The sequence below is a fragment of the Macaca thibetana genome, chromosome 7, assembly GCF_024542745.1.
Source record: "Macaca thibetana thibetana isolate TM-01 chromosome 7, ASM2454274v1, whole genome shotgun sequence".
Taxonomy (NCBI): Eukaryota; Metazoa; Chordata; class Mammalia; order Primates; family Cercopithecidae; genus Macaca; species Macaca thibetana.
Window position 1 is genome coordinate 129,424,557 of NC_065584.1, and position 19,775 is coordinate 129,444,331.

At 46.5% G+C, this 19,775-nt stretch overlaps 1 protein-coding gene across 1 annotated transcript in view; it reads left to right on the forward strand.

Moving 5' to 3' along the window:
• The first annotated feature begins 414 nt into the window (after nt 1-414).
• SORD (sorbitol dehydrogenase) overlaps nt 415-19,775 on the forward strand; it is a 44,872-nt gene continuing 25,511 nt past the window's right edge. Inside the window, exons 1-3 of the mRNA XM_050797850.1 lie at nt 415-812; nt 16,684-16,717; nt 19,609-19,773. Coding sequence (XP_050653807.1) covers nt 747-812; nt 16,684-16,717; nt 19,609-19,773 — 265 coding nt within the window. The 5' untranslated portion in view covers nt 415-746. The remainder of the gene's footprint in view (nt 813-16,683; nt 16,718-19,608; nt 19,774-19,775) is intronic.

Below are 19,775 nucleotides of genomic sequence, written 5' to 3' on the forward strand. Positions count from 1 at the left end.
ACCTCAGACCTAGACCTACTGGATCAGAATCTCAGTGCTGGTCTTGAGAATCTGCATTATCAACAGCTCCTCACATTTCCCACCCCCATTCTTCTGCAGATAACATTTGAGAGCCCTGGTCTTGTGCCTACTGCCTCCGCAGGCGGTTTTCAGGGCAGCTGTGCGCGCTTGGATGTGAGGCGGCAAAAACAGCGCGCTTCAGGGCTGGCGCGGTGGCTCACGCCTGTAATCCCAACACTCTGGGAGGCCGAGGCGGGCGGATCATGAGGTCAGGAGATCGAGACCATCCTGGCTAACACGGTGAAATCCCGTCTCTACTAAACAGAGATACGTGGTGGTGGGCGCCTGTAGTCCCAGCTACTCGGGAGGCTGAGGCAGGAGAATGGCGTGAACTCGGGAGGCGGAGCTTGCAGTGATCGCACTACTGCACTCCAGCCTCGGCCACAAAAAAACAAACAAACAAACAGCGTGCTACAGATGGAGCCAGCGCCCAGGCTTCGCGCCCCCAGCCCCCTCGCGAAGCCCCGCCCCGCCTCCGGTCCGGAGAAGGCCAGGAAGCCCCGCCCCTCCACGCTAGCACCGCCCGGGCTGTCACAAAGGAGGAAGCCTAGCCCCGCCCCTGCGTGCGCCGCTTCTTCCAGGCCCCGCCTTCCACCCTGTGCCCTGGACCCTCGGCTGGGCAGCGCCACCAGAGCGACCAAACGTCCCGCACCTTCCAGGCCGCACCCAAGAGCCAAAAGAGTTCCATGGCGGCGGCGGCCAAGCCGAAGAACCTTTCCCTGGTGGTGCACGGACCGGGGGACTTGCGCCTGGTAAGCCGGGAAGGAGGGTGGGAAGCCTACCGACCCTACCTCACTCTCCTCTGAGCCCAGCCGCAGTCCTGGCTTCCCACTTCCAGCCCTGCGCCGGCCCCGCACCTTAAGCGCCCTGGCTGCCCAGATCCCAGCTGGTTCCCCTCCGGGTGTGGGGGCGGCGGGTAGTGGCTGTTGCAAAGGGCAGGGATCTAGTCCTGTGCCTCCCTGAACCTAGCCCCGTGGCTGGCACGTGGCCGGTGCCCAGGATGGTTGCAAACTGTTTGAATGAATCTTTTTCTCTCCTTTGCCAGCTGCAGATTTACAGTCCAGCCTCTTGTCATTGACCTTTTCAAAGAAAACGCTAAGGCTGTCTGAATTATCTGGACAGACAGTGCAGAGCAGAAAGGGGGGTCAGAGGACGCTTACAAACAGCGGAAGTTCTATTTAACTCCCCTTGCTTGGGACTGATAAACCTCCCTTGCAGGATTATTATGATCACAAGAGTACTCAGCACTTAGTACGTGCTCAGGAAGTGCCAGCTCCTTCTCCTTTCCTTCCAGTCTAGGCCTCCATCTCCAGAACCCCTGGTGTTCCCCTTGCCTGTGCCAGACTTCTGGATCTTGATAGTCCCCTTGTCTGTAAGGCTCCTTCTCTCCCTAAGTCCCTATCTGGTTCACTTTCCAGCAGTTTTCCTTTCTAATCCCGTGCCTCTGTCCCTTTAGGAGCATTCTGTATGTGTGCTCTCTGCCTGAGACCCTGCCTTTTGCTCCCTGGCTTGTGGCACTAAATAAAGTTTAGGGAGTGGCTGAGTCAGCACCCTGGTCATGCCAAGGCTGCCTTGACAAAGTCCCTCTCAGATGGGCCTGTGATGGCAGTGGCTGTGTGGGACGAGTGCCAGCCATCTCTGCTGCTCCCTTGTACCTCCTTTCCCTCAAAGTCCATGCGTCAGTATGTAAACTGCAGTAATTCAGAAGCTCATCCAGATTAGCAGTTCTTGACTATTTAAGAATCTGTGATGTCCCCTCAACAGAATGCAAACAGACTGAGTTTGGCAACAATTTCAGATTGTTCAAGGACTCTCTTTAAGCCGCTCTAAGCCCCTCTGTAGAACCCTTGTCCCAGCTGACACTCCATCTCCTCAGTTGGAGAAGGTGCCATAGCCGAGGTGATAAGTTGTGTTAGTTAACAGACTCAGATGTTCAGACTCCCCAGTCCAGTGTTCATTCCACTCTTTCGAGCCTCCACCCAAGGTCCTGAATTAAAGTGAGGCTGTTAGTGTTTATTGTTGCAAATGCCAGATGGTGGTATGAGTAAGGGAAAGTGGTCCAGCTCTACACAGTTTGCAGAGTGATTTCCAACTCAGTACTTCATTCCACAAACATTCACTCATGAAAGGATGCCTGCCATGTGCCAGGCACTGGGCTCAGGGCCCAGACAGGAGGACACAGCCCCTGCTCCCAAGTTTACTGAGGGAGGCAGAGAGACAAAGTCAACAATTATGAAAGAGCCTGAGGGCTTGGATGGAGGCCTCAGAGAGAAAAGACCCCACAGGGAGGGGCCCTTGGCCCTCTATCTGCTCAGAGCCTGCTTAAAAGTCATGCACCTAAGGTGCAGAACCACAGTTAAGTTCTCCTCCACCTTAACTCAAACTCATGGTCTCCCACTGCTCAGGCAGACTACCTCTATTATGGTTTTGTAGACAAAGCTTTGAAGATTACAGCAGCAGGGAACTAACCTTGATCTCATCAGCTGTGCACTAGAAGCCACTCTCTGACTGGATTAGGGGCTAGGTTGGGGTGGCTGTAACCTAAAGGATCTAGAAAATATGATGGGCTAGAGAATTTCACCTGTGGTTGTGTGCTGGTACACTAACTGGGTAAAAGAGTTCAGAGGAGGATTTAGGAAAACACATAGGCTCAGTTTGAGAATGGGAAGTGGTAGGGTCATTTGCTAGTCAGAGTAGATTAAAATGATGAGATCAGGTTTGAAAATTTGAGTTTCAGATGTCTCTGGAGGCCAGGTGTGGTGGCTCATGCCTGTAATCCCAGCACTTTGAGAGGCCAATGTAGGCAGATCACTTGAGGTCAGGAGTTTGAGACCAACCTGGCCAACTTGGTGAAACTCTGTCTCTACTATAAATTCAAAAATTAGCTGGGTGTGGTACTGCATGCCTGTAATCCCAGCTACTTGCGAAGCTGAGAATTGCTTGAGTCTGGGAGTCAGAGATGCAATGAACTGAGATCGCACCACTGTACTCCAGCCTGGATGACAGCAAAACTCTGTCTAAAAAATAATAATAATAAAATAACAAATAAAAAAATTTAAAAATTAAAATAAAGATGTCTCTAGGACAGGACACAAGGTGCCTTTGAGAAATTTCCTTGGGTGCGGGGTCTGGAGTGCAGGGATGCTATCTGGTGTGGAAATGTAAACTCAGGAGTCCTTTGCTCCTCTACTGAGCAGCACTGCACCGCCCACCCCCACCCAGGGGGCGTTTGGAAATGTGTCAGGGAGGTTTGGTTGTCACAATGACTGAGGAGCACTACTGCAGACTTTATTCAGTTCATAGCACTGTCCTGGACAACAGAGCGTTGTCCTGTCCCAAATAGTGCCCTATGGGGAATTGTGTGTGGCTGAGCTTGCCTAGGCTGAGTGAACCATGTAGAATGAGAAGGAAAGAAGAGGAGGCCATTACCCTGGAGAGAGCCCCAACACTGGAGGGGAAAGGGCAGAAAGAGTTGTCAGCAGAGGACACCCACCAGCAAGGACTACGCTGCCTCAGGTGCACCTGCAGCTCCACACAAACCTTCTGGGCCCTCGCCACTCCTTCTCAGGCATGGTCTTCCACCAGCACCTCCACAGGGCCCACCCCTGACCCCAGTGTGGTATCACTGCTCCTCCACCTTTTCCTTAAGACAGATAGGCTCGGTGGCTTGGGTTTGGGGCCAGTAGTGAACCAGAGATAGCGACTAGGAGGAACAATCCTGGGGAAGCTTTGAGGGGAACCAGCCATTTTCCTCTCTGCAAGGGGACCAAAATGAAACCCAGGATTTCCTGGGCTTAATAAATTGTCAGCGGTTGCATTTGGGTGGGGAGGGGGAACCTTGGTTGGATATAAATTACAAAAAAGATAAGGGGAAGTGGGGAGAATTTGACTGTTTTCTTCTTTTGATGTAAGACCACGCAGCCACAGATCAAAAACGCTTCCATTTCTGGCTGGTTGGGGAACTGAAGCTCAAAAAACTGTGGCCGGTTTAGGTATACCGAGGGCAGGGCCTGCTGATAAAATGGTTCAGTGCCTCAGGAACTCCTTTGAAGGGAGTTGTTTGGGGAAACTCTCATTCCTAAAATCTTTTCAAAAAATGTATACATTTTCAAGGGAAAAGTGTATCATTTAAATTACATCATTATTTGCTTTCCAAAATGTGTATAAATCGTTCCTAAAATCTGAAGCAGGGTTCCAAAGTGTTCTGAAGCAGGAAGCAACGGCTCAACCCTTCCCAGTGCCGCCTTCCTGCTTGAGGTAAGGCCAGGAGCCAGCCAGCGTCCAGGGCAGTGGTCCTGTGGGGGAGTGTGACCTGGTCCACTTGACTTGTCCCTTAACTGGCAGGAAGGAAACGTACCGCACAGCATCCCTACTGCCTAAGCAGAAGGCACCATTCTCTTCTTTCTTGATGTATGGCTGCAGGGAACAAAAAATTAAACTCCTCGCCTACTAATTAGTTTAATGATCACCTTGACCACAGCAAGGAGTATTTATAAATTGGGTGGTAAGTCAGACACACACTAAGACCGGTGGTTTTCTTTTATAATGAGGAGAACAAAATGAAACAACAACCTGAGACTTAAGGACTTTCGCTTTTTCCCCTCATTTTAAATAGAGAAAGTTTGGGAGTTGGAGGGAGCAAAAGGGACTGATGACCAAGTTGATGTATAAGGAAGCAAACAGTGTCAGCTTGCTGGGGTTCTCTCTAAATGCAAATAGTGCAAAGTTCCCAAACCAGGCTGGGGAGCCAGAGTGGGGTTTAGTCCCCATTCTACTGCTGCTAGTTGTATGACTCAACAAATTATTTTCCACTTCAACTTCCCAGTGAAATGGGGGTAATAGTAGTGTTCTGTTTGGTTGTATGAGGATTCAGTGGGACCAGTCGTGCGTGTGAAAGGCCTAGCACAGCATCCAGCACACTGTTAGTGGTACGTGCTCACTGTGGAGATGAGCAGGAAGCCAGAGACCCTGAGAACGGACATTTAAACCCTATCAGCTTAAAAAGAGTTGGACGGAGACCAGGGCCTTCAAACACATGGACAGTTTTCCTAACCAAGTTATTATAATGTGGGCCCAGGCAACACTCTTGTTTTCCTCTGTGTTTTCCAGTTTACTGTATGCCCCTTTGATCAGTCTATAGAAACCCAGAAGCTTTTAATTAGGAAATGAATTCCTGGTTCATGAAGTTAGAATATAAAACAGTCAAATTAGCTTTTCCCCCACAGAAGCTATGTTTGGTGGTGGGGGTGGTGGGCAGCTTGTTTTTGTAATGTAGGGTTCACTCGAATGGTAGGGAAATGAAGGGAATTAATATGTTGACTGCCTACTGCGTTCCAGGCATGTGCTGGGTACTTTAATACAGGGCTTTACAAACTCCACAATGAAGGACCAATTTTATTTTTTCCAGGCGGCCATGGACTGATATGTTTGCATCAATATATTTGAATGCTGCGTCATGTCAAAATGCTATAAACAACCAGGCACGGTGGCTCACACCTGTAACCCCAGCACTTTGGGAGGCCAAGGCGGGCAGATCACTTGAGGCCAGGAGTTTGAGACCAGCCTGGCCAACATGGCAAAATCCTATCTCTACTAAAATACAAAAATTAACTGGGTGCGGTGGTGCACGCCTGTAATCCCAGCTACTCAGGAGGCTGAGGCACGAGATCCCTTGAACGGGGAGGCGGAGGCTGCAGTGAGCCAAGATCATGCCACTGCACTCCAGCCTGGGTGACAGAACAAGACTCTATCTCAAAACAAAAACAAACAAAAAAATTCTATAAACATTTCTAAATGCTCCTCTCAAGTTCTGTACATTGCATTACAAATCAGTTCATCAGTCACCTTCTGAGTGCACTTCATCTCCCTTCTTCCTGAAAGCCAGCTCTTCCAGACTTCAGGCAGGAGCCGCTGAGCAGGGGGCAGTACAGCAACAGAACAGCCTCCACTTCCAGGAAACTGAGCACCGTGGAGGGGACGTGGTCAGATTCTCGTTATGATCAGCTATAGGAGGAGGCAACAAATTAAAGGAAAAAATAATAATTTTAGAATGATGGGTGAATGTTGTTTAACTATAAAAGGCAGAAAAAAATAGTACATTGGCATCAAGTTTAAACATTACTCGGAGATCCATGAAGGTATTTCTTGAGTTTTTGTCCATTGAGGCAATGTATTATACCTTAGGTCAAAAGAGTTGCTTTGACCTAAGCATTTTTGTTTTGTTTTGTTTTTTGAGATGGAGTCTTGCTCTGTTGCCCAGGCTGGAGTGCAGTGGCCCGATCTCAGCTCACTGCAAGCTCTGCCTCCCGGTTTCCCACCATTCTTCTGCCTCAGCCTCCCAAGTAACTGGGACTACAGGCTCCTGCCACTGCGCCCAGCTATTTTTTTGTATTTTTAGTAGAGACGGGGTTTCACAGTATTAGCCAGGATGGTCTCAATCTCTTAACCCTGTGATCCACCTGCCTCGGCCTCCCAAAGTGCTGGGATTACAGGTGTGAACCACCGTGCCCGGCCTTGACCTAAGCATTTTCAAATACTTTTATGTATTTTTAAAAATAAGATAAATCTATATCTAATACAGCACATTCAAAATGTCCCCTCCTTACCGTCTATAATTTACTGTTAAGATTTTGGGGTAAAAAGCGGATTGTATAATGAGAGGGCATGAACATGGGCAGCTCAGATGGTCCTGGGCATCATGTCTGTTTCTCTGAGCCAGCTGCTTCTATGTGATCAGATTAAAGGGGCTGATAGTCATGAAGGAGCAGCTGGATTAAACCAGATTACCCTGATAGTGACGAGATGCAGGCTGCTTAACCCTTACCAGTCAGAGACACTCAAGAGTGAAAAGAGAATCTAAAACTCCTCCAGAAAAAGAGAAACTGGGTAGCAGCAAGTAGCCCAAAGAAGCATCTTTCTTGCTTTTATCTTAATTTTATGTTTTAACGACAACAAAACAAAACCCAAACTGGACACACCATTTCAAATTCAAAACAGGAGATTAAATCCAGCAAACACTCCCACCTCCGCCAACAGCTCTGGAAAGGCAGTGCCTTTGTCTGTGAAAGACCGCAAGACACAAAGGTAGCATTTTCCTCTCAAAGTGATGCAGCTTTTTCTTGGCCCCTTCGCTGGACTTATGGAAGGGGTGCCTTATCTACTGGGCCTACTGTGCTCAACCCCTTGTGGGAGGGAGCACATGAATGAGCAAGTGCAGGATCCAGCCAGCCAGCTGCTCCAGGCACTGACACAGGAGCAAGCTCCTCGAGGGGAATGTGGCAGCACCCAGGTAAGGGTGTCCATGACCCCGAAGCCCCAGAGGGGCTGTTACTGTGCTCGTTTAGTTCCACCATCTGCAGGTGGTGGCATGTTAGCAGCTCAGTTGGTCCCTTGCCTCACTGCACAGGGCATGCCACTGGTGAGGGGCAAAGGGCCAGTGTGACAGCCTTTTCTGGGTACCTGCACTTGGTGGGCCCTGAGCTCTTGTCCAGTGTCCAAGAAGAATGAGGTCACCCAGATGATTGAAGGATGGTGAAGGTGGAGAATTTTACTGAGCAATGAAAATGGCTTTCAGCAGAGAGGGGAACTGGAGAAGGGATGGGAAGGGCAGGTTGTCTTCCCAGAAGTCAGGTTGTCTCTTCCCCGAAGTCAGGCCATCTCTCCCTCTACCAACTGAGTCTGGGATCTTTACAGGCACAGGATGGGAAGTGTGTGTTGACTGGTTTGTGAGTATGCAAAAAATGTTAAAGTGAAGACACCACTCAAAGGTGGGCAAAACAGTGTAGAAAACCAGTTAGGAAAGATTAGGTATATGTAAAATAGGTGAAGGGTGGGGATCAATCAGAGGAAAGCGTTCAAACAGGAAGACAAGTTCTTGATCCAGTCCCAGGATTTAACTTGTAGCTTGGCTTTCAGGCTTTAAACTGTCTTCCACTTGGAGGTGGAATGTCACTAGGAATACCCACTCCTATCTGCCTAGGCATTTGGCCACCTCCTTTCGCTATGAAAAGCAGGAGAAGAAGCAAGCAATATCACAAATAGGATTTTAACATTCCGTAAAAGCAGCCCTATTCTAAGGGGAGATACTAGAATTATGGATGTAGGGGAAATTTCTCTATAAAAATGCATGGCAGAAATTAAGAAGAAGGAGAAATATGTACACGTAGATACAATATTGGCATCTAACTTAGAAGTCTTTTAGTGTGGCTGTTAAGGCTGGCAGTTTTCCCCAAATCAGGTTTACGTTAAGAACATTAATTACCAGGGAAAATATATTCAAATTTTGCAAAGTAATATTCAACTCAACAATTTTTAAAAACATGCAAATATTCAGTAACATAGACCTGAACACAGTGAGCACTTATCAAGATCACTAACAGACTAGCATCTGACAAAAGCTCAAAGACTTAGAATTTTTGCTCCATAGAGAGAACCATTTAATAAGATCATGTATGCTTATATTCATACACTTTGAATTGGGAGGAAATTTTAATCTATTTATCCCTGATGAAAATTAAATGGTCCTTAACTATCCTGTGTGGATTCAATGCTACATGCTGGAGAAGTGCAAAGGAGAGAAAGGAGTCACCTCTCCAGGCTTCTTGCAGGAGGTGATGCCTGAGCACCAGTCCCAGTAAGCAACTGCCTATTGGACAGCTGTCATGTCAGGTTCCAGCCTACTTGTGCTGACTCCAACCAGGAGCCCAGAGGTTTCACAAGAACTCAATGGTCAATTAAATGCGAGGCTTTCACATACCAACAATCATGCAAATATATTCAACACACACATATATAGGGGAGGTCGGGGTGGGCATGGTGGTTCACACCTGTAATCTCAGCACTTTGGGAAGCTGAGGTGGGAGGATCACTTGAGGCCAGGAGTTTCAGACCAGCCTGGGCAAGACCTCATCTCTACAAAAAATTTAAAAAGTAGCCGGGTGTGATAGCACACTCCTGTAGTCACAGCTACTCAGCAGGCTGAAGTGGGAGGATCGTTTGAGCCCAGGAGTTCGAGATTGTGGTGAGCTATTAATGTGCCAGCCTGGGCTATAGAATGAGAATGCATCTCTTTAAAAAACAAACAAACAAACAAAACCAGAGGAAACGAGCCATGGCAGGTAGCTCCAGAGACCAGCACGCTGACCGATTAACCGATTAGGATTTCCCTCGAAACAATAAAGTGGGAGGAGTGTTGTGGCTGTTCTTCTCCCTGCAGAACTTATGGCAGCCTCTGCTCATGAGGAGGAGGCCTCAGAGTTCTCATGGGCAGAGCTTCTACAGGCTCTCGGCCATGGTCACTTTCTTTACTGTTTCTATACCCTACACAGGAATGTCCAATTTCATGTCTTAGCCACCTTTTAGCTTCACTTTCTTATTTTATTTTTTAAAATTAATTTTGGAAACAGGGTTTCACCATGTTGCCCAAGCTGGTCTGGAACTTCTGAGCTTAAGCAATCCACCTGCCTTGGCCTCCCAAAGTGCTGGGATTACAGGTGTGAGCCATCCCACCTGGCCTTGGCTTCACTTTCTTGTCAAGTTTTGGGGTTGCCTGGCCACAGCAGGTGTTATCATCTCAGATTAAACCATTCTCAAGGTTAAAAATAAACCTTGAGAACATTATGTTAATAAAAAACCAGTGACAAAGTGACAAATAGTATATGATTCCACTTGTATGAAATAAGTAGCCAAACTCACAGAAAGTAGAATGGTGTTTGTTAAGGGCTCCTGAGGGGGTAAAATGGGCAGTTGTTACTTAATAGGTATTCAGTTTCAGGTTTACAAGATGTAAAATTCTAGAGGTCTGTTGTATAACAATGTGAATATAGACAACAATATTAAATTATACACTTAAAAGGATTTAAGATGGTAAATTTTATGTTATGTATTGTACCACAATATGTTTTTATAAAACAATAACTAGAAGAAAAAAAAGACTCCATTTTGAGACATTTTGAATCACAAAACATTATTATATATCAATAGCCCCACCTGGATGTCCCAAGACACCTTAGTCCCAGCATGTCCAAACCTAAGTGTCTCCTAATTCTCGTAGGAATTTAGAAGTCATCCCAGATGCCTCACTTCCCACCTCCTGTGGGATCTGGAAGAGGGAGAGGGATTAGGCAATGGGCAAGGGTGAGTGTGGTGTGGTTGCAGGTAAGATGGGGGCGTGGTGGCCACCACGTGAGGGGTTTAGGAGTCTCCAGGGTCATGGCGACTTGATACGAATTTGCATTTCAGCAAGATTGTTATCAGCAGAACAAAGTTGAATGGAGCCAGGAGAGCCCAGGCTGCAGACCAGCTCATTGGACCTTGGGAAGACATTCTACCTCCTATTTTGACCTCAAGTTTGCCAGGACCAACGCGGCTAGAACAAAGCCTGTCATGACAAAATAGCCAATTGGGAAACCTTTGAATTTTCCTCCCACCCTCAAAACACCTTTCAGGCACTCAAGAGAAAGGGAGAATGGAAGGGGAAAGGAAGAAAAACAGGGTCTCTTGCGCTCTGCAGGTGTGCAGGGCAGCCCTCCACAGGCCACAGGAAGCTTGACAGCAGGGAGCAGGTGACTGCTGTGCATCTGGGATGAGACCAGCACCTTCCCCACACACTGCCAGCCATCCCCCACCCTAAGACAGTGGGAGCATGTTGCACTCTTTCCACAACTGGCAGAGTCAAGCCTAAAAACTGCTAGAATCCCTTCACTTTCTTCCAGATTCCAGCCTTGTAAAGAGTGGTCAGATTTTCTTAATGTTGATATGAAAACCATGAGAATACCGTTGTCCTTGGTATCCTGGAGTAGGGGAAGGATTGGCTCCAGGAACCCTTTGCGGATGCCAAAATCCAAGCATTCTCAAGTCCCTTGTACATGATGAAATGGTGTAGTATTCGCATATAACCTCCATGCATCCTCCCATCTGCTCTAAATCCCCCCAGATTACCTATAACACCTGACACAATGTCAATGCTCTGTAAATCATTGTTATAGATTATTTTTCATTTGCATTATTTTTTAGGGTTGTATTGCTATTTTTTATTTTTTGAATATTTTTGACCTGAGGTTTGGTTGAATCCAGGATGCAGAACACAACTTTTCCACAAAACAATTTAAAATACTTGTCAAAAGATAAAATTACTACAATTTAATTTAAAAGATTTTTTTTGGCTTTATTTGCAATTCTAGAATTGGGCAACACTTCATTCCATAAAATAGCGTGTGCTCCAGTGAGGTAAACAGAGGAGGTGGTTTTACAAGCAGAAAAGAGCTAAAGAAAGCAGAAACACAAGAAAAAGCAGATTGGTCATTTCAGTTATTTTCTTTGTAAGGTGGGAACAGGGAAATAGAACAACAACAAAAACTGATTGGTTAAGATGAGGTTTCTTTGGGTCATAATTTTTCATTTTTTTGGTAAGGATTAAAGTAGAGGGAACTTTATTATCATGCTGACTGAAACTGGCCTGTTTGGGATATTTGGCTGTTATCTCTCCTGATTTCTCTGAAGATCATATAACAACTCAATTTTGCTTTGATGACGTGGAACTTTAGTATGAGTGGCTCCATTCTGGGTTTTTATTCTGTTCTCTTGGGGCCCAGTGCAGGAGCAAAACAGTGGCCTCCTGAAATTTCTATTTAACGTGCTTTACTCTTATCAGAAGGACAAGATTGACCAGGGTTGGTTCAACCATAGCATGAGCTAATTATGGAAAAAGAACTTTGATTTTACTTGTTTTGTAATAACAGCGAACGTATTTACTAAGTCGGCATTCCCTTTCATGATTATCATATGAAGGAGAAAATTGGGGCACACGGGTTACATAACTTACCCTGAGGTCATGCAGCTGGTGGGGGAAGACTGGGCTGCATGTAGACAGGCAGTTCTAGAGTCTGAGTTCACTGTGCCACTCAGGTTGGCTGGAGGAGGGAAAAGGCATCTTCCTTCCATTTCTCCTTGTGTTGAAGCCATTGCTGCAACCCAAGCAAGATAGGTTAAGGGAATCAACTCAGTTATGCAAGTGGAAGTAGAGGAAATGGCACCAGTGACAACATAGCTAGGAAATGTATATTTAGGCTAATGTAAAATGTATATTTAGGAAAAGCAAGATAACATTTAGTATGTGAGAGGTACCTGAGATGATCCTATGTCCCCACAGAGGGTACTTCCTGAAGTATTTCCATGAGTTGCTTCAGGAGTGGGCTGGTGGGGCAGCGGGAGGAGCTGAAGGGGGTAGAAGGGAGAGTATATATGTGATTCAGATATGTATTTCTGACTTGAAGTGAACTATGCTGGAAAACAGACACAACTATAGTAAAGAAGAGTTACTCAATTCCTTTTTACCCCCTTGTACAGTCACTCATTAAAAGATAAGAAATTCGGCCAGGCACGGTGGCTCACACCTGTAATCCCAGCACTTTGGGAGGCAGAGGCAGGCAGATCACTTGAGGCCAGGAGTTTGAGACCTGCCTGGCCAACATGGTAAAACCCCATCTCTACGAAAAATTTTAAAAAATTAGTCGTGCAGCATGGCACGCACCTGTAATCCCAGCTACTTGGGAGGCTGAGGCGGGAGGATGGGAGGATCACTTTGAGTTCAGGAGGTCGAGGCTGTGGTGAGCTGAGATTGTGCCACTGCACTCTAGCCTGAGTGCAGTGACATCTGACATCAGGGACTGCTGATAAGTTACTAAAAATAAAAAAGAAAAAAACAAAGAAAAAAGAAAAGAAAAAGAAATTCTGTTTAGGAAACCTTGAATATGATTGAGGTGACAAAACCTTTGGGAATGAGGAGAAAAGGAGCTGTGGAGATAAAAGTGAAAGTTCGGGATCTCAGAGAACCTAAGGAACTTTGGTAGATGAGAAATAGGATAATTGGAAGAATATCTGAGAGAAAGAAAGAGATTAAGCAAACAGAGGATTGTGGTCAACATCATGCCAGGGAAACATGAAGAGCAAGGTTTTGAGTAACCATGCTGTAATTACTTTCTGAAACATTGTAGTCTCCACAGTGTGCTTAGGGGGCAATATTTACAAACCTACGGGCTGATGTTAAAATAGTTTTGTGCTCAGGTAGCATGTCTCCTACAGAGACAGGGGGCAGGAGACAAGCCTGAGTTGTAAGGGTAATTAGAATCAGCAAGAAAAAGAATGGAAGAAGAAAGTTGGTGTGCGGGGAGAGGAATTTATTTTAACTTCTCCATCAAGTGTGTTCTGCTATAGGCACAGCACAGGCTGTGGGCACAGCACCCTCTAGTGTCTGGGAGAGTCACTGCAGCTTTGCGGTGTGGTAGGAGCACAGTTGTTCAGCTCCGTTAACTTGAACAAATATTTACAGTCGTGTTCTCTCTAGTGACCCAGGGCCTACTTGGTGTGCCTGACTGTTGTTCTAAGCTTTAGTCTTACCACCTCTCCACCTCCAAATGGGGCGTTCAGGCCTGGCCTGGCTTTAGGCAAGGCTATGAATTGTATGCTGTGGAACTGTCTTTCAATGTCTGTGAATTTGCCTACTAGTGCCTTTAGCAGGGAGGGTGGGGTGCTCTGCCATGTTTGAAATAAAGGCCTTAGTCTTTAGTTTCAATTTAACCTGCAGTTTAAGATTTCACGCAGTATAATGCAAAGCCAAAAAACTTTGGGAGGCTGAGACGGGTGGATCACGAGGTCATCGAGACCATCCTGGCTAACACAGTGATCATGTCTTTTGCAAAAAAACTAGCCGGGCGAGGTGGCCTGTAGTCATGGATGAAGGCTGGAAGCATGAGCTGAGATCTCAGCAAAAAAATAAAAATAAAATAAAATAAAAAAATTAACTAATAAAAAAAAAAAAAATAATGCAGGAACAGAAAAGCCATCCAAACTAATGCAGGAACAGAAAACCAAATACCACATGTTCTCACTCATAAGTGGGAGTTGAAGATTGAGATCACATCCACACAGGGAGGGGAACATCACACACCAGGGCCTGTCGGGGGGTTGGGGGCAAGGGGAGGGCATCAGGACAAATACCTAATGCATGTGGGGCTTCAAACCTAGATGACGGGTTGATAGGTGCAGCAAAGCAGCATGGCACGTGTATACTGATGTAACAAACCTGCAGGTTCAGCACATGTATCCCAGAACTTAAAGTGGCAAAAAAATTCAAGTGGTATAACAGAAGCATCACTTTGCACAGTGGTCCCTGATGTCTGATGTGGCACCAGCAACGACTTTGAGGAATATTTTGGTGACAATCAGCTATCTTGAGGTGGCTATTTCTAGACTGATTACCTCCTTTCCTCTCATCCTCCCTCCCTCGCTTCCTTCCTTCCTTCTTCCCTCCCTCCCTCCCTCCCTTCCTTCCCTCGTTCCTTCCTTCCTTCCCTCCCTCCCTCCCTCCCTCCCTCCCTCCCTCCTTCCTTCCTTCCTTCCTTCCTTCCTTCCTTCCTTCCTTCCTTCCTTCCTTCCTTCCTTCCTTCCTTTCTTCCTTCCTTCCAATGTAGCCAGTCTAAATTATTAAGAGATTAAAAAACTCCCTTAAGCCTTTTTGCCCCCATCAGGCTGCTTTGGATGCAGCTCCACCATTTGCTACCTTAGTGTTACCATGGGCGGGTTCCTCAGTCTCATCACATGGAAAAGGGAAATAGTAGGATGTACCATGTAGTTTTTTTGCGAGTATTAAGTGAGGTAATGCCTGTAAAGCACACAGTACCTGACACAAAGAAGCCATTGAGCAATGTCAGCTAGGCAGCAATAGCATTAAAGCTTTGAGCTTTGTTTCCCTGGAGAAGAGGTTCAGATTAGCACTGAGCCTCTTCAACAGAAAGGGCTGGTAACTTGAGATGAGTGAAAACCTCTGACCTTCCTTGGAAACACTATTTTGGATAGTGGTTATTTAACAAGTACAAACACTTGAGTTTGGGGCCAAGCACTGTGCCTGGTGCTAAAGAGACGGAAGGCATGGTCTTTGACTTCAAGGCGTTTATGATCTTGTTAGGAAAAACAAAAGCCACGGACCACTAAGCGCAGTGCTGGTGCCGAGCAGCGTGTGTCTGGTGCCCGTGGTGTGGTTTCATGCAGTGGGGCTGCCTGTAAAAGCAACTAGATAAGCGCTTTTGCGGGAGGTAAGTTTGGAACAGTGCCTCGTCCCAGAGCTTGCTTCATGGGGCCCAGCTCTGACATTCTCATCACTTGTTTGGCAGCTCTTTGCACCACCCCTGAAGGAGAAAAGACAGTGGAAGCAGGCTTCATCCACTCTCTGGTAGCATGACCTTGACCAAGTTATTTAACTTCCCAGCTCCGGGTTTCTCATGAACAAACTAAGTGCTATGGCGAGGATAGAGTCCAGCCCACTGCCTGGCACATGGCAGGTGCTGAACGTTTCCATCTCTCTCTCTCTCTTTTTCTTGTTTTTGAGACGGAATCTCGCCCTGTCACCCAGGCTGGAGTGCAGTGGCACAATCTTGGCTCACTGCCATCTCCATCTCCTGGGTTCAAGCAATTCTCCTGCCTCAGCCTCCTGAGTAGCTGAGACTACAGGCATGTGCCACCACGCCCAGCTAATTTTTATCTTTTTGATAGAGATGGGTGTCACCATGTTGGCCAGGCTGGTCTCAAACTCCTGATCTCAAGTGATCCGCCCGCATCAGCCTCCCAAAGTGTTGGGATTACAGGCATGAGCCACTGCACCCTCTTTTCTTGATTACCTTAAAATAATAAAATGAACACTTGGATTTGGCCACTTAGTGTCCTTCCTTGTCACTAGAACTTTCCTAGCCCGTTGGCAATGAGGAAAGAAGGCTTAGTAAATCAACACTACTACTACTACTGCTGCTACTGCTATTACTACTAGCTGTGAACACCAGAATAGCTCAGATTGCTTTTGAACCTATGAGAGGGGCCAAAATCCAGGTCTTATGTGTTCCCAAGGGGCCCCTAAAATGCCACATGGGAATTTTAGGGAAAGAGGACCAGGTATCAGTCTCTGTGCTGATGGGAAGGAAAGAGGTTGGCAGCACAGATACTTTCTCCTACCTGTCTAGAGGGGAACACCCTCACGTTCAACTGTGGGAAACGCCTGCATCCTTTCCCTGGGGAGTTCGTCAGACCAAACCAATCTGTATCTAAGAACATGTTTCTCCAGGAAGGCGGGATCTGACATGGATGGCAGATCTAGAGACCCAAAGATCCCTTCTGCCTAGAGTTACGTGGAGTGTGCTTTTTCCTTAGTCCTGGCGAAGTTGCACCAGTGGGTGGGATGAGGTCAGCAATTAGTCAGCTCTTCCTCGGCTAGGATTGTGCCTTCGCTTTGTAGGCTGTTTCCCAGGGAGGGAACCCAGCGTCAGCACTTTATCTCATCCTGTGACATGTCACTAGTGACAAGTGTGGTCCTCTGTATGCTTTGTGAGTGTGCTGGCCATGCCGTTGTTGGGTCGGTCACTGTGTTATGTAGACAAGTGAAGAAGGGCTAGGCAGGTGTGCGCAGCGTGCCATTTAGCGTATCCCCTCAGGCATGCACCCAGGAGCAGTGTGGTCTGAGCTTGTGTTAATTCTAAGAAGAAATAAACTAATGATGAAACTCTAGTTTGTAATGGAAAATGTTCATAAGGTAAAGTTATTATACATGTTAAATGATTTTTTCAATTTTGTTTGTTTTAGGAGAACTATCCCATCCCTGAACCAGGCCCAAATGGTAAGTTCTTGGGAAACATAACTTATATTTTATTATTTCCTGTTGTTTCCTTTGGAATCACATGTATATTGTTCCCTTTCCTCTCTTTTCCTACTGTTTATTACTTTTGCGTCCATTAAAAACCTATGCTTTGGTTAGGCTGAGAACGGAGTCTACCGTCCGCAACATGACCTGGTGGGAGGTTTATCTTGGCTGCCACATGAAATAAAAAGAATAGTGACAGAATCAGAAAAATTACCGTACCAGACTGCTGACTCATCCCAAAGAGTTTTTGATGTGAAGTATATGGACCAGTGACAGAATTGTTCCTCTTTTGACCTAATGACAGTGTACCCTATCTACCAGAAGCTGCTGTTGGAGTGGCCAAGTGTCCTAACCCTAACCCAAACTTTGAAAAGGAGTGAGTCTACAGAACTTCATCTTTTAATTAGCAAAGGGAGCATCATGCCAGCTTTCCCCACTCCCCAGGAAGGCCAGTCACCAAAGTGTGCGGCAGCCCAGGACCTTCTGTCCAGTGGGGGTGGGAGGGGCTGCATGGGGCCCTGTCCTCTGCTCTAATCAACCAAGCACAGAAAGTGAGTGAGCACATGGGGCCAGGGTTTCCAACACCTTTACCCCGCTCCTTCCAGGCCTCTCACTTGCTAAGCCTGTGGGGCTCAGCTGACATGCTGACGCCCAAGGTGGCATCTGTAACTTCCCAGCCTTGGGTTTCTCATTTACAAACTGAGTGCTGTGGTGAGGATAGAGTCCAGCCCACTGTCTGCACATGGCGGGTGCTGTGAACATTTCCATCTCTTTTTTTCTGTTGGCTCAGATCCCTGCTGACAGTTGTCTAATCCCTCCCATCCCTGGAATCCCACTTTGTCATAATCATGCAGGACCCTGAAGTGAGGCTGGGGGCAGTGGGCAGAGTGTCTGTAGATACTCACTCTCCCCCTCTCACACCTAGACAGTCACATCCCCTTTCTACCCTTGAGAAGTTGGGGGCAGTGGGCAGAGTGTCTGTAGATACTCACCCTCCCCTTCTCACACCTAGACAGTCACCTCCCCTTTCTACCCTTGAGAAGTTGGGGGTGTCCGTTCCCACTTTGTCCTACCTCACACCGGAACCGCAGCTTCTGGGTGAACATCAGATCGAAGGCAGCTTTCCTGGTGGATCCAGAGCTTTGCTTCTGAAACGTCACTTGTGTTATCCACTTGTAAGTGGTGAGAATACAGACTAGACAGAATATAGCCATTCTATGGGTGCTGAGCAAGTATTGTATAGTCAGGGTTCAAGGATTTTCACCAAGATCCATGTTCAGAGAAGTGAAAGAGTTACCTCACTGTGTCCTGAAAAGTTGACTGTTGATTCCAGAAGTGGCCGAACGAGGGCTGTCTTGGACCCAGAGTACAAGCTTGGCTCCTGGTACGGCTTTTCTCCCTGAAGCAGCGTTCCGCTCACACTCTTGTCTCTTGCCACACTTGCATCGGAAGGGAAAAGAGTGCATTTTAGCGAGTGTTCTAGCAAAGTCAAATCTAATCTCTCGCTACCAGTTGCTACTTCAAGAGAGGAAATTCTGAGATGATTTTCCTAACTCAAATGACTTTTCCCTGCCTTTCATCTGAGAATTCACCCTGCCATTTCTTACTCTCTTCACTAAAACTAAGGAGGAAGAAAGTTCTGAAGAGCCACCCCAGTAGTCTGTGGCAAGTGCACTGCATAGCAGAGATTCGGGTCTCTTTGTCTTTCTAAGGCAGAGTGTTTTTTTTCAGGGAGGTATTCATAACCATCATCTCAGTCAGAGATGATGGTATTTATTGGTACTTATTTCACCAAAGGGGCACAGTACCATCATTATTTTGAACTTAGAAAATTGGCCAGGCGCGGTGGCTCATGCCTGTAATCCCAGCACTTTGGGAGGCTGAGACAGGTGGATCACCTGAGGTCATGAGTTCAAGACCAGCCTGGCCAACATGGCGAGACCCTGTCTCTACTAAAAATACAAAAATTAGCTGGATATGGTGGCATATACCTGTAATCTCAGCTACTTGGGAGGCTGAGGCAGCAGAATTGCTTGAACCCGGGAGGCAGAGATTGCGGTGAGACGAGATCCTGCCATTGCACTCCAGTCTGGGCAACAGAGGGAGACTCTGTCTCAAAAAAAAAAAAAAAAGTAAAAGAAAAAGAAAAAAAAAGGAAAGAAAACAATAGGCATGAAGAACTCAATAGTTCACAAAATGTTGCCAAGCCGAGATTCTACCAGACTTGTTCTCATAAACAGGTAAGAATCATGCATAGCATATTAATTATCTAGAAAGTTTTCTTTTGGAAAATAGTTTGTTCTCTTAAGTGGTTGGTACATTTCATGCTACTAATAATATCTTTTCTATCCAGTGTATTGGTCAGTGTTGTCCAGAAAAACAAAACCACTAAGATATATGTGTGTGTATATATGTGTGTGTGTGTACAAAGGGCAGGCTGGAAATTCAGGTAAGAGTTGATGTTGCAGTCTTGAGAAGAGTTCCTTCTCCTTCAGGAAACCTCAGTCTTTGCTTTTAAGACCTTCAAACTGATCGGATGAGGCTCACCTACATTATGGAGGGTAATCTACTTTACTCAAAGTCTATTGGTTTAAAAGCTAACCATGCCCAACATGTATCTTCAAACAACCAGGCATTATAGCCTAGCCAAGTGGACACATAAAATTAGCCATCACATGTGGAAGCTTGTTTGCCTTGCGAGACTTAATCAGGGTTGCTATGTAGCTTGTTTTCCTCTATGGCCTAAATAGTGTGCCTGGCCTGGTAACCCAGCCCTCTCCCCTGGGCAGAGGGAAATCACTAGGGCACCTCAGAGTGATAGGGGTTGTTCCTTCTCTCACTGTTTTTTTCTTCCTTTCTTTTATCAGAGGTGTTGCTGAGGATGCATTCTGTTGGAATCTGTGGCTCAGATGTCCACTACTGGGAGGAGGGTCGAATTGGGAATTTTATCGTGAAAAAGCCCATGGTGCTGGGACATGAAGCTTCAGGAACGGTCGAAAAAGTGGGATCATTGGTAAAGCACCTAAAACCAGGT